Source organism: Falco rusticolus, chromosome 7 (genome assembly GCF_015220075.1).
Source record: "Falco rusticolus isolate bFalRus1 chromosome 7, bFalRus1.pri, whole genome shotgun sequence".
In the NCBI taxonomy this organism is placed as follows: domain Eukaryota; kingdom Metazoa; phylum Chordata; class Aves; order Falconiformes; family Falconidae; genus Falco; species Falco rusticolus.
The window spans coordinates 38508867-38523888 of NC_051193.1; the positions used below are offsets into that span (position 1 = coordinate 38508867).

The following is a 15022-nucleotide window of genomic DNA, read 5'->3' on the forward strand; positions in this document are numbered from 1 at the left end:
GCATGCGGGAACGGGTGAAGCTGGAAGGCAGACGGGGAAGGACACCTTATCTGACTAGATCTACTGATGGAGGCTGTCAGTGTCCAGCACGAGTTAGAATGGTGAGCCTGTGGTTGACTTCAGACAGAGCTGGAGACCGCTCTAGGGACTGTTTAGCCAAATGGGTATTACTGGACTGCATTTAGGGGTAGATTAACAAAGTGTGGTGGCCTGGGAGACAAGAGGAGGTCAGACCAGGAGGTCTATGGTCCTCCTGGCTTTGTACTTAAGAATCTCAAACTCCCCTCTCACCCCACTGGAGGGGGAGGTCCATTACTCATTCAGCAAGTTGTTCAAGCTGCTGCTGAAATCTTGCTGGCTTAAGTACCGATCTTCTGCAGCATTATCCTTGCCATCTTTTGATACACATGACTAAATTCACAATGCTGTTGGCACGAGGCCTTTGCGGGGAAGGTGCTATGGATTGATCCTATAACCTACTTGGTTTGCCCTCTTCTCCTCTGACCTGGAGACTCCTCCCATGTTGGGGTGGTTGTTGGACAGAGAGAGTGTGCAGTCCGTGCAGCTGCAGGTGATGTTGCTGTGAGCCTTGCTACCACTTAAACTGTTCGCTGAACTTACATAGCTTCCTACGGTGTCGTCTTAACCTTTTCCATGAGGACTGGTTTGGATTTCCTGCGTTTGGACAAAGCACAATCCAAACAAAAAAGCGAGCATGTTTCCTCTGAGAGTGTTAGTGCTTTAGATGGGCACTTGACTCGGATCTGTCCTGCTGTTCCTTTATGTGCGGTTTGGCACTTGTCTGTGGCAGCACTTTTTCAAGCATATTCCAATTTTTCTCTTGAATGGTCAAAGCACTCTCAGTGATTAGCTGTAGCTTGCAGGCTAGCTCTTCTGCTAAGCTGCCCCCAGAGTGGCCAAGAAATGGCATTCAGGCTTGCACCAAGTGTGTTTGGCAGCTACCAGCAAAGGCAAGGATAAACTGTTCAGCGCAGAGCCAGCTTAATCCTTACATGTGTGCATGGGCATATGTTTGTGGGTGCAGAAATGCAGCCAGTGGTGCCTGCTAACCATGGCAGGGCTGATCCTGAAAGGTGCTGGCGGTCCTCAGCGCACACCGGCCGGTGTCGGCATGGTTGCATTAACACACCTGGTTCCTCACCAACTCATGCTTAGCGAAAAGTCCTGTGATTGAATAGTGACTTTTGCAGTCATGCCACAATAAATTAAACGAGGTAAAATATAATTTGATTCTGCAGAGGCCTTTTAGCAGTGCAGGAAATGCTTGGGTTTTTTCATATGCTTAAGCTGCAAAACTCTTTTCCTCCTGCTGTTAAAACTCACAGCCTCTGCTACCAAAATTGCAAGTGGAAGAGAAATTATGCAGACATCCAGGTGGATGGAAGGAACTATTGCAAACTGCTATGATATAATGACAACGGAGGAAAGGTTTTCCCAGGTTCCTCTATTTTCCTCCCTGCAAAATTTGCAAAAATGTTGCTTCAAAGCATGTTCCTAAACAAAATCCAGATGTTTTGAAGAGCAGTAAGCCACCCACAGAGCTCTCCAGCAAGTTATCTTCTACAGCAGGTCACCCTATCTGGTGTTGCTGTCTTACTGCAGTGGTAAACTGGCCATTACATTCTCCGGTTCGAATGTTACATTTTTATGTGAGGGTGTTCTGTATTTTATTGTCCTGGTATTTTTCTGTTTAGTGTCACATCCTTCCACTAGAAAAAGAGATGACCTGGGTAGGTAGCTGTGTACGTCAGGCTGCATGCATGCTGCAGCTCTGTGGCCTTGCTGTATGCACTTCTTCCCCTTTTACAGCACTGGGAGTTGTGGCAGTGACCGTATTGTGGGGCTGTGCCAGTAGCTTATTTTTGTGAGTTTTTCAGTTGTTTTTGAAAGAAAAAGGCACGAGTGTGGAGGGGTTGTTTATTCAAATGTAAAAGGAAACGTTTTGTTCTGTTGTTGTTTTGGTGCATTGTAGATGAATGACAGTGGCTCTCAAAACTAGGAAATTACTTTTACAAAATTATGTGTCACAATATTTCAACTTCACTTTCCTTCTGTACCCCCCATTCCCCAACCTGGTGGCCCTGATACAGATTCGCAGAAGAGATTGCTGTTGCTGAATCTCAACATTTTAGTGAAAAAAGCTTTTGGCAGAATCCCCTCCTTACTGTATACGCTTGGGGTTTTACTCATTAGGTCTTTCCTAAACTTGCCTTCCATGGAGTGAGAGAACATATTGCTGTCTGACAGACTTGCCTGAAACACAAGAAGCTTATATGTATTTTTTCTCTTTTCCTAAAGATACATCTTCCAACTATATCAGGCAACTTGAAACAAAAGTGAAACTGCTGGAGGATGACAACAAGCTTCTTTCCCAGGTAGGTTTTTTGTTGCCTAATAGATATTAATGTGGCTTGGTCCTTTTCTTGCTATACAGAGTTGTGTCTGACTGCCCACTTGAATACAGAAGGGCTTTTGGTGGGCACCCTACCAGGGCAAGAGCATAATGGTCTCTTCATATCAACTGCCCTCCGATAGAATTTGGTCTCCTTCTGTTAAATAAAAAAAGGGAGAAAAAAAAAAAAGTAAGCTCCCTGTTAGTGTCTGCCTGTGGTTCAGAAATACATTAACACATCCCTGCAGAACATGTTGATCCACTGTTGCTCTCGGTGGCGCTGCAAGGTTCCAGCGCTGTCTGTGCAGTTGCTGTAGGATTTTGTCTTGCTTGCCCATTTACATTGACTTTTATCTTGTTAAAAGAGGAGGCTGTAGTCAAGGGACAACCTTGAGAATAGTTTTGTGCAGTGCTGGCTCCCAGCTTTTGTTTGAGATCTTGCTTAAAACTGAACAGACGTCTCTAAACTGGCATTTTTTGCTTACATCTGCCCTTCAAAGTCTACTCTGTGTGCCACTGGGTTTTTGATCACTCCTGATACATATCTATCTGTATATAGCAATGTCAAGCAGCGGAAAAACAGTCATTCTGTCTGCTATGTCCCCTGGATCCCCTGTAAAGCACAGCACTTGGTGTAAACGGGCAACGTTGCTGAATTCAGTGAAGCACTGTCTATTTAAACCACTGGAAGTTACCCTTTTTCTCTTGTTCTTTATATCCTTTCACTGTTGTATGTTCTACCTCCCTGGCATTTTAAAGGGTTTTTTCTATACTTTGCTTCTTACTTCAAGCACCAAGTTTCACAGTCACTGTGTTCCAGATTCTTTCCAATTATAAGGACTAGAAATAAAAAAAACCTCTAATTATTTTTTTAAATACCTTTTTGCCAGTTTATGTTGTGCTGTTCTTTGCATTTCACCAAGTCTGAAAATAGACTGCTTCAGGATCACACGTTTCTAAAATGTTCCTGTTCAAACAGGAAAAAAAAAAGGGTCTGTGCTTACTGAAATGTCATTCAAATAATTTTGTCAAACCTTATTTTTACTGAAATACACATTTTGACCTGACTGAGCTTTTTTGAAAGACTACCCCAAATTTCCAGTGTATTCATTGGCATTGCTAGCCATGAAACCAAACTCACAGGGCACCAGAGGGTTAAAACCCCAAAAGGGTAGTCAACAGCTACTGAGTGGCTTCATATATTAATCAATTGCTAATTTAATTTTAACTCCCCCTGTCTTTCTCCCAACCCATGAGTGAGTTGGTGGCGGTCGAAACCTCGGCGCTGTTTAATTGGAATTATTGATAAGATAAGCAGATGGGCTGTGCTTGGGCAGTTGGGATGCGCATGGATTCAGGGATGGGCTCAATGTGCCCTTGGCCCAGCTTCATCCTACCACAGCCAAGCACATTACTCCATTGGATCTACATTATGAGGTCAAAAAAAAGTGGTTGTTAATTAATGGGTGGTAAATTAATAGGGGCTGAATAACTGCCTGAGCTTAGTGCATCAGGAGGATGAAGCCCAGTTAGTCTCAGGGTGCGTGAGCCTGAAGCAGCCCCATGCAGCAGCCTTTCACCTTCGTGCTGTACTGGGTGGGAAGGCTGTGCCTTTTCCTCCATGTGCACAGCTGTCCTCAGGTGTCCTCACCTTTCAGGCTGTGTCACTACAAATGTTTGAATCCAGGGAGACAAGTGATCTTAAAATAGCTCTGTGCTCTGGAGAAGGCCAGCCACCTCCCGGGCAGCGGCAGGCACTGATGCCAGCCTGGCTGTGATGTTCTGTGCAGCCCCTGTGCAATGTCTTAGTGGCCCTCCAAAAAGACCGGGAACGGACGTATTTTAGATCTTGCTCAGAAAATGCCTCTTTTTACCGTAAGCAGGGAGACATTTCTCCTTAGGGAGCCCAGAGGTGTTGAAGTTGCCATGGTCAGGGTGAACTCCCTGGCAATAGTGGACTGCATCACCTCCATATCTGTCATGCTACAAACCTAATTGGCATTTTTTTCTCTTTTAATGGGAACGATGAGGAAAATCTGTATAGGTACAAACTCACACACGTATGTAGGTGTTGCTCCTAGCACTTTCCCAGAAATGTATAATCCACTTACTACATGCTTACTTGCTTCATCTGATTGGAAAGTGTTTAGCTGTTACCATGCGGATCTTGGGATAAGACTCTAGTCAAAAAGGATCCTGGCAAACTTTCTCCTGTTTTTAAAGTTGCCAGGTGATCCTGGCCATTTGAACTCCGTAACGCCAAACTGGCTTGTCAACACCAAAGTCACATTTTAACTCGGCTTGGCTTTCTCCCTGGGAGTATCGACATTGCAATAATATTTGCAGCCTAGTGTCAAGAAGTTCTATCACCAGTGTGCTGAGGAGTGATGAAACCTGACGTCCTAAGTAACAAACAGTGCCTGTGCATTAAGGGATTAACAAATCAGCGCTGGTTATGGAAGTCTTCCTGGCTTTGCTCCAAGTGCTAAACATAGAGCTGAAATAGTGCTTCATCCAGAGAAACCCGAGAAGGCTGGGGTTGCAAATGCTATTGCAAACTTTACGGGAGGATTTGTATTACAGTGGCCAGTGACACAATGCCCCTTTGGTAGCCGGTGCATCCTGAGCGAGATTTGTTGCTTTATCTGCTTCGGCATCTGGGGTGTGAAGCTAATGCTGAGAGGTCGTGTCTTTGTATCGTCATCAGGCATGGAATTAAGTTGATGCAGAGGTCCCCAGCCTGCGCTTTTTCTTTTGTTTCCCAACATCTCCTTTCACCATAAGCACTTTGGAAGAAAATCTCGGTGGGGGAGGCGAGGGGTCCCCAGCCCATGCTGAGACAGCCACTCTGCGCTGTACGTGTTACCTGCAGCACAGGTGTGCTGGGATTCACAGTTCTCTTTTTCTGGTGAGACTCATTTGAACAGGTTAATGGAGAGAGCTCTTTCTCCCCTTGGGAGATCGAGAAGTACCATCTCACAAGTCACCCTTTGCAGTGGGAGGAAAGTAAATGGAGAAGTGGATGTTATTTATGATAGCTGTATATGGATTTTTTGGTTTTGACTTCTTCTTTTGCTTTCTAGGGAAGGAGATGTGTATTTCCAGTTGAGAAATGAGCTGCTTCTGACATTGCTAACACATCAGTGATCATCACTCTTCCCATTCTCCTTTCTCTGAGGAGAAATGACTCCAGTTTTATACCTTTCTTTGACTCAGGTTTACACTGTAGTGTTTCGCTGGTGTGGCTGCATTAACTAAGAAGTCATGCTCTTGGATGGCATTGCTGCACTGGCAAAATCCTTGGCAGCAATTCTGACAACACACAGCTTTTGTTGCCCTGGTTTGTATTGGCTGGGGAGATGCTGTAGCAAATGCCACTACCAGAAAAGGCTCCTCGATGCCTGCTCACTGGTACTGGTAGGTGTCTGTGGTGTAACCACAATGGCCAAGACCCCACAGAGCAGGTGGGGACCTCAGCGTCCTGGAGTTGATGGTGTCAGCCTTTCTCACAAAGCGTAGCTGGTTTCTGGAAGTTTTAGTTGAGGTGTAAAGACGATGAGTGTCAGTTCTGAGGAATGTTGGGTGTTGGCTTTGGATAGCTTCACAGGCATCACTTTTATAGTCTCAAACTCTCTAGGGAAGACGTGCACTAATTTCTGCTGCGTGCACGCGATTAATCTGTGCAACATCATGTGGGAGAAGTCCTGTTTTTCCTCTGTGTCATTGTGGGGAGTGCCCAGGAGAGCTTGCGTTAACCTCTCTTTTGCAGTGTCTGGCTGACTACATGCGGGTGGATACCTTCCATATTACTAAGATAAAATCCCTGGGATGAGAGATCACATTTCTTTCCTCTGAGCTGAAAGTGTCCAAGCAGAAAATAACCCCCTTAACCCACCTCATGCTTCCCTTTAAACTAAAAATGAATTTGTAATTACACCCTTTCCCTTCTAGATTAGCAAAACCTATGTTTATGAGCTTGGGAGCTCCAAAGGTCAATACTGGTCAGTTTTGTAACTAATGCATACATTTTAGAGATAATAACATTGACAAACTTCTGGTCATTCTTTCATGTGATTTTGCATTTTCAGCTCATTCTGTACAATGGCAAAGATTGGGTACTTACAACTAAAACTGAAGTTCATAGGCTTTGTGGACTCTGTTCTCTCTCCTTATAAGTATGTCCTGTGCACCATGGGCTGGCTGTCAGGACTTCTTTTGGCTTATAATCTCTGCTGAGCTGTGTCTGGCTTTTTCCTTCAGAACAGGAATGCCAGAGGGATTTTCCTACTCAAAGATGCCCAGGGCATGTTGCACACCTTTGTTTCAAAAAGCTCAGCTTTGAACAGAGCACAGGTATCGGGCAGGCGGGACTCTGAGTAACTGGATGTTTGACAGTGAGGTCCTCGTGCATCTTTCAGGGAAAATTTCAGCTCCCCTAGTGCAGAGCAGAAATACAAAAAATTCTTCTCTAGGGAGCGGACAACCCTTGGGAGTTCTGAGGAACATCAGAGTATTTAATTAAAATTGCCAAATAAAATTCTATTACCAGCCCTTCACAACATTTTCAGTATCTGCCTGCTAGCTGCTTGGGGTTTAGAGTATTCCTGGAAGATCTCTAGAGCATCCCTGGAAGGTCGTGAAAAGTGTGCATAGTCTTACTTTTAAGAAACTGCGTGCTTAACCTGAATTAAAAGAAGGCTGCAGCTGTACAGATAGTAAAATGATAGTAAATAATGCTTGTAGACCCTGGTATTAAAACAGAGCTGAGGTTTTGGTGCTAGGAGCTTCCATGGTAAGAGCGCCTACAGGCTGCCTCAATTCTTCTCAAATTGTTGAGTTTGTGAACTAGGCACAAACATGCACTGAGCAGGCAGTTTCTAGCATATTGGTCTGAAAATGAGGGGGAACTGGACCCCCAGGATTGAGGAGAGCCTGAGAATCGTAAGTCCTGCAAAGAACAAAGATGTAAATGCTGTTCAGTGGAGAGCATGAGATCCTTTCCTGAAGAGCAGAGAATGGAGGAAAAAAAAAGAAATTGCCTACAATGTGCTGGCTGGCTCCAGGAGAGTCGGAGTGCAATTTCCTCGGTCGTTTTATTATCAGTCGCTTTTGTGCCAAGTCTGCCATTAACAGTTCCTGCTTGTGGTGTTGCTTCTCGGTTCTCAGAGTTGCTATAGGGTCTTAACGTTTGGGCCTCTCCTTGAATTGTGGCTTGAGAGGTTTGTGGTGAGGCCGTGGCTTGCGCCAGGAGTGTTGCATGTGCTTACCAGGAGCAGAACAAAATTACAAGCCTGTAAAGTCTACCTACTGTGTGTGTGTGAGGACGATAAGTATAATGGCCTTAATTTAAGGTCTCATGAGGGAAATCAGATTTTTTTTTTTAATAGAAAGCAACTCAAACATGAAAGCTTTCCCAGTGCATTCAGTCTCCATTTAAATTCAGAATACTGAAAAGGACATGCCCTAGGTTACTATATTACTGTTTTAATGTGCTGTTTAAAAGTTTAACTGCATAAATAATTTTAGCTAATCAAAAAGGAGATACATATTAGGGGCCGCATCCAAATATTCCTTTCAGGTCAATAGTGAGACTTTCTACAGGACTCCATGCATTTTGGAGTAAAGCAGATTTTCATGAGACCTTCTCTCATGAGACCTTTCATGAGACCACTCTCCAAACTCTGATTTAGGCCTCTAATTGCGTTGCTTACCCACATAAATAGAAAAAAATGTTAAGAAAATCCCCCAAAGTAGCTTCCTTAGCTGTGGCAACAGAATCTTCAAGGAAACAGCATGTGAAACCAATCTATGTCCAAGCATGTTTCATTTCACCTCCTTCTTTTATGAATTAAAATGATGAGAGTGATCTGACTGATCTGCTATCAAATAAGTGGAATGAGATTTAAGTAAACAATATCTATTTATTGAATAAAATGTTGGGGGTTTCCCCTCAAATAAGAGAGGTACAGTTTTGTAAGAGCAGTTCAAAGGTATCTCAGACTTGCATCCAAAATACTTTCAAGTCCTTAAAGGCAATGAAGTTCCTTCTGTTGACTTCAGGCGTCAGGATCTTGGGCTGCTACCTACCAAAATAAATATTCTCTTGGTATTCAGCCTCCTATTCATGGGTAGTGGCACATCAAAAAGGCAGGATCAATGACTGAAACAAGCTTTCGCAACTTGTAACGAAGGCTGGATGATGTACTGTGTGTTCTGGAGGTTGTCACTCTGGAATCAAGGGATTTTATGAGAATGTCACCTGGCACATTAAATAGAGTTCCCTCAAACCCTAGGAAATATAATTCAAGAATTTCTGCATCCAGAAGTCAAATAACAGATAGGCAGAAACATACAGCATTGATTGGCTCAGGAGTTCAAGACAATCATATAATTTCTTGCAACTGAACAACTCAAATTTTCAAAGGACTGGAGCTGGATTTCTGTGTAAGAGGGTGAGTGTGGAGGGATGCACACACACAAAGCTCTGCCATGCCCCATTTGTTTCTGTTGTGGATAAGCAAAGAACATTGGGTTTAATGAGGCTCCATTTAACCTCCAGCTGTGAAACGTGGGATTAGTCATATCCTATGCTTAACCAGCATTGTAATAATTTTACTAGATTCCATTTTTCTGTATGTGAGGACAGGGTCGGGGAAAAAGCTCTTAACTGCAGTTAGAAAGGGCTATGAAGAAGCAGAATTTTCTGTCTTTGTAACATGTCGAGTGGTTTGATGTAAACAGATTCTCAGTAATCAGTCTGTCCAAGAAGGACTGAAAAACGTTGTGAGGGGAAGCTCAGCAATAGCTGCAGAGGCTTTAAAACCAGTTTTTTTGTATTAACTTCAATGTCAAATTCAACACCAGATCAAGAAAAATTCAGTGTCTGATACCTGAAAACAACAGGGGAAAGTATGGAAACATGTTAATCATTCATTGTTTTTTTTTTTTTTTTTTGGGGGGGGGGGGGGGGGGGGGGAGAGGCTTTACCCAAAACTATATGCCTGTGACAAAACTTTCAGTTTTGTTTTGCTTTTCATGAAGCCAGAAACACAAATCTAAGTCTTTACAGAAGATTTTTTTAAGAATATTCAGACTGTCTCATAGACGTTAAGGGTGGCTGTAACTGATTCTTCCTGACTCTTTGAGACCTGGTTCAGCAGAGAGCTTTGGACATCTGAGCGGTCCTCCAGAAGAGAGGGGCTTGAGTGTCCATCCTGTCCTGAGCACTGTTCAAAAGAAGAGAGAAAGAAGGCCAGCAGAACCCGTGGCCGGCTTGATCCCAGCTTTAGTTAAAGCCTACAAGGGACTGTTTCTGATTTGTGAGGAGGAGGGTCAGGTCTTAACCTTCCTCGTTCCGAGCTCCCATGTTTTGTGGGATGTGGGGAGTGCCTTGAAGGCAGTGCCAGCGGCGTTGCTGTAGCTGAGCTTCTGGGAGGAGGTGCGATGCTTCCCTTGGGCCTCGTTGCCTGGAATGCAGTTGACATAAGAAAATGAAAAGTGATGCCAGGGGATGGTCCAGTGAGTTTACTTGTGTGCCTAATACTACCTCCACATCTACATCTACTTGCCTGGTGGAACTGGAGTAGCATTCCTTAGCTTCTCCATTGACATCCATAATGAAGAGACTGGTTTTGGTGCTAATGAGTCACAGATGGGCTCCGTTAGTCTGAGACTCCTAAACTCATTGCATACAAGCTGGCTACAGACTCCGGCTACATCAAATGTCAATGGTTATAGCTCCATTTGGCTTTGTTAGCTACTGAGCTGCATTTCTATTTGGGTTATAGGCTGTCATGCTTGAATCTCAGCTGTGCCAGCCCATATTCTCTCTTGAGCAAAGCCTGCCAGTTGTGTGATTATAATTATATACTGCAATTTGGTTTGAGCTGATTATCTGTGTCTCCCTTGAGTTATGGGGTTGATCTTTCTCTGCTGATCTAAAACAAGAGGAAAAAAATGCAGACACTCTTGAATATTAACAGTGTACTGAAGTTCCCTACCTCAGTTGCTACAGAGAATGGAGAGGTCTGAAACTTGCACTGCTTATATTGCCTGTACCCCACTGAGATACTAATAAAAATATTTTTCCAAGAGTGGTTTTACATGGCAAAATCTGCTAAGCCTCTTACTGACTGTCTCTGGCTATTTATTAAGCCTTTCCTAAAGTGTTAGCTCCCCTGACAATAGAGAATTCCAGTTGTCACTGTTGCAACGAGATAAAATCTGCTGCTTTGTCTCTCCAGCTTGTATGAATGCAGCTTATGACATGAGGGCAAAGTCAGAGCACAGGCAGAAGTGGCGATGCTCATCCCTGCGTTGTGTTTGCGAATGGCTGAGATCCAGCCATGGCACAACATCCAAGTGCGTCCTTACAGCTCCCTGTGCTGCTGCTGCTGTGCCAGGGCTGCGGACCTCATTCTCAATGTTGTATGTTTTCCACATGAACAACTGAAAATACCTTTATTGATGAAACTGGCTGAGGCTGTGCTCGTGACCTGGCTGAATACTGGAGAGGGAATGGGAAGAGCAGGTGTCTTGGCAGACCATCATCCTCTAAAGCCTTTGTCACCAGTCTAAGGAATGATCCCTGGATGCACTGTGTGGGATATGAACCAGTGTAAAGGAATTTAATCTCTCCTGTTACAGAAAGCTCATATTATTACGCGACACTGAAGATGTTAAACAGTTTTAATCTCATCCCTTAATTTTTTTTCTTATTTGCAGAGTTCTTTCAAAATCAAATACGTTGATTTTTTATTGCACTCTCATGTGTGTAATTTCCAGCTTGCCTGATAAAAGCTGTTGAAGCTAATAGGACTCTTCACATATACTTAAAGTCAGATATGTGATTTGCTGAGCTTATTTTTGCTTGACTATGTCTTATAGTGATAACTGCAATTACTGAACCTTAATTCAATTATTTGCTAGCTTCACACAGTGAAATTGCCCATCCCTCAACTTCCTGGTGCATGAGACCCTAAAACAGGGATTAATGAGATAAGAAGGAAATCTTTGTGCGAGGTTGGGTGGTAGGGGATGTTCACTGGGGCACAAAGTTGCGTGTGTGGTGCTGAGGTCAAGAGAAACCAGAGCTGTTGCCCTGCTGCCCGTACGAGAGCTGCACAAGGCAGGTGCTTTGCAGCATCTCATTCATGTTATTTGAGATGTGTTTCTGCTTTGCTTTACCTCAGCAAAATATCACTGCTCTGCTGGACTTACTGAGGATATCTTGGGCCAGGTCATTCTTACAGCGTGGTGTGTTCTGATAGTGCTGTTGAACTCTGGGGGTATGGTAAAATATCTGTAGTTATGAAGAAGAGTAAGGTGATCAAGCTTTATCAACTGTTTGTGGGGTCACCATGCTCTAAATCGGGAGAGTAAGTTGTTAATATTTGTGCAGATAATAATAGGTTGTGCAAGACTTCATTCATTTAATATGGGAAAAGGGGTTAAAGTTCAAATAATAATATTATCTTGTCAAGTGCTGCATGTAAGACCAGCTTAGTTCGATCTGTGGTAAAGGTAGTTTTTTTCCAAGGTGATAAAATAACTTTTTTCTGTTAAGTTTCCAAATATATAATGTTCTTCTGTTCCCTTCTAGCTGGCTGACTGCAACAGCTTGCCACGAAAATTCACTAAGGTAGAGAGAGCTAATGCATCTGCAAACAGCTTCTTGGATCTGTGGGCTGCTTTTAATATTGCTGCTGGTTCTTTGGGGCTCTGATTGCTTGTTCTTTCACATGCTAATGTTGGTGATTTCCATTTTTTAATCGTTTGAATGTATTCAATATCCCCCTAATTATTTTTTATTTCCCTCCTGTACTTGTGTAAAAGGCACCGGTTAGTAGTATCTTGACCAACTTCAAATCAAAGCCGTTTACCTACCTGAAGAGAAGTTGGTACTTTCAGCTGATTTGCTGCAGGAAATAACAGGAAAAGATTTTGACTAAGCCTTCCGTTTAATTACGCAGTTGCAAACAGTGGGTTGTTGAGTGTCAAAATTGAGGCAGTTTCAATTACTGGAGCAATTATGGTTTAGGAAATTGTTGCCGGTAGGTTTAAGAATTTATATTACAGTGACAGGCAAGTAATTCAGGTAATGGGCAGTACAAGAGTCCATAAAGGTGAAGGCAGCCTGACCCAGTGGGCTGAAATAAAACCTTTCTCCTTTTTCTGTTCACAAATATGTGTGATCAAAGCCAAGGTCTCAGCAGAGTTTTCCATCTGACATCCAAGATTTCTGGGATAAAACTAGAATATGAAGTAAGAATACCTTTTTTCCATATAGAGAATTACTCAAATCATAAGCCCGAATTCTTATGGGCTTACATGGTCAGAGTGGGATGCCCTTGCCCTGTTGCTAAGGTCCAGGTTCACCCTGATATTTAAATGACAGCTAAAGGGAATCCTGTGATTTGTAAAATGGTGGATAGCCACTAAAAAATGGAAATTGCTTGTCTCTTCGAGGGCTGGGTGATGGTGTGGCATATTCATTTGTCCGAAGTAAATCTTCTGAGCTGGTGTCAATAAGGGTATCTTCTGTTGCCAGTAGTGAATTCCTCACGGTATTCCTTTCCATCTAGTTGCATTTCATGTTAAGATACATAATTTCTTCTAAAGTTATGTTGAATAGCAGATATAATATTAACACATTTAAGTGGTGCGGTGTATAATCTGCTGTCTCTTGAGCTTAGTGCCAGTGGGTCTGCGTTGTAGGAAAATGAAGCTGATTATTATAAAGCCTCCAAAATGACAGTCCTCTGGGAAGTCTGCTGTCGGTGACTCACGTATGCTTGATTCTCCTCTTCATTCTGAACACATTTTCCCATCCCTTTATAAAGGGACTTCCCAGAGGTAAACAAAAAGGAGCTTTGTAGGACTCCTGGCCATCAAATTGGTGATTGGTTTGTGGTGTGTTTTTTTTTTTTAATGGCATGTGGACCAGGAGAGGAAGCTTTCACAGTGCAGGAGGTTACAAATGAGTTACAAAGAGGTGAAGAGAGCAGCATCTCAGGTGCTCAGACATAGTCATCAGGTGCCACCAGAGCTGTCCCTCCTGGCTCCCGCCGTGCAGCAGAAGGTTATAGGTCTGCAGCAGCTCTTGCCACATCTGCCAAGCCTCGGTGCCACATCTGCCAAGCCTTGGCAGGTGCCTGGGAAATGCTCAGGCATGGGATACCCTTGTGTAGACACCCAGATTGCTCCAGGGTGACCCTGCAGCCTGTGGGGAGAAGGGAAGCTGTGACCCTTCGTAAAGGCTGTAATATTTCTGCAGGGCATGGGGTCAAACTGATCATTTATGATTAATTATTTTTATATTATTTTTTTTTAGCCTCCGTTCAGCCTTCAGCTGTTACAACTTAGGCGAAAGGAGAAAATAGTGTTTTCAATTGAAGGCTACTTATGTAACAACTGTTTTGAATGCTAATTCATGAATTACTGGAAGCTGACAGTGTTGCTTTTTAATTTTTCTCGGTCACTTCAGTGCATAATTCTAATTGAAATTGTTCTGTTTTTTTGCTAATCTCTTTCATAAACGCTGAGAAATATCTGTCAAGTAAATTTTGGTCTTTCTGTAATTTATGTTAAGAATGGTCCATTTTGTTACATCAGAGTATTTCAGAATTAAATCCTTGTCGCCTTTTTTCTCCCTTCCAGCAGAGCAACACTGAAGGGTAACAGAAAAGATAATTTGTCTAACTTGTCCATAAGTTTTCAACACTTTATCTTCACAATTGGTTCAACGTGGCCACAGCACTGATCCGACTTTACTGGACAGAAACGGAAAAGAAAAGAAATGTTTCTTTGTAGCACTTTGACCTTAAAATGCTGCAAACACCATCCATCTTCTTGTGTTATTTGTGTTATTTTCAAATTGAATCACTCAGCACATCAGGTCAAAAGTCAGAGGCCACCATTTCTTCTCCCTGCTAGCAGGACAGAAAGCTTTAATAGGAACAAGTATTTGCTAATATATTTTTTGTTTGTTTTTAATATAATTTTAGGCTTTAGTAAGCACCAAGACTTTATATACTTGAGATAGAAACTGAAATGATACATTATTTTTTGTGGAAAATATTTACCACTTTCCACCCATGTTCATAGCCAAATTATTTCTGGTTTCTAGATAGAGAAACACTTGAGTTTGCAGTCCGTTTTTACTAACCCCCTGATTTGTTGGTCCTGTTCTTTTATTATGGATATAAGTAGACAGAACTCCCTTTCCTGCCAGGAGGAGCATGTCTAGGTCCATTTCTTCCATAACAAGGCTGGCAAAGACCTCGGGCTTTGGTCCAAGAACAGTATCGTCCACGGTCACTTCAGGTTCTACCTAGCTGAAAAATTTAGCAATAAATGTCATTATTTCCAGATAATGAAGAGTTACTGTGTCTGAGTAACCACTGCGGAGCTGTCAGCTTTGGAACTGTGTAGCACAGGTTGCACAGAAGGTGAAAGTGTTGGATCTCCAGGCTTGTCCCCAGGCTTGTCAGCTGTAAGGGGAGGGAACACCACGTAGAGTGATGCTGAGTTAGATCTATGGGAGGTCTCGCACTTCAATACCACTGTCAAAGTCAGGAGATGCTTTCTTTTTCTCTGTTTCCTTTCCTG

The 15022-nt window shown here is 43.0% G+C and overlaps 1 protein-coding gene across 3 annotated transcripts in view; it reads left to right on the top strand.

Annotated features, from left to right (window-relative positions):
- CCDC85C (coiled-coil domain containing 85C) overlaps window positions 1–15022 on the top strand; it is a 121014-nt gene that overhangs the window by 67540 nt on the left and 38452 nt on the right. For 2 of the 3 annotated variants that reach the window (XR_005105214.1, XM_037393763.1), the window contains exons 2-3: window positions 2320–2396; window positions 12015–12053. Coding sequence is in view for 2 of the 3 variants with exons in the window: in XM_037393763.1 (XP_037249660.1) it covers window positions 2320–2396; window positions 12015–12053 (116 nt within the window). In the remaining variant the exon portion in view is untranslated. The remainder of the gene's footprint in view (window positions 1–2319; window positions 2397–12014; window positions 12054–15022) is intronic. The other variant, XM_037393765.1, reaches the window with a different exon arrangement.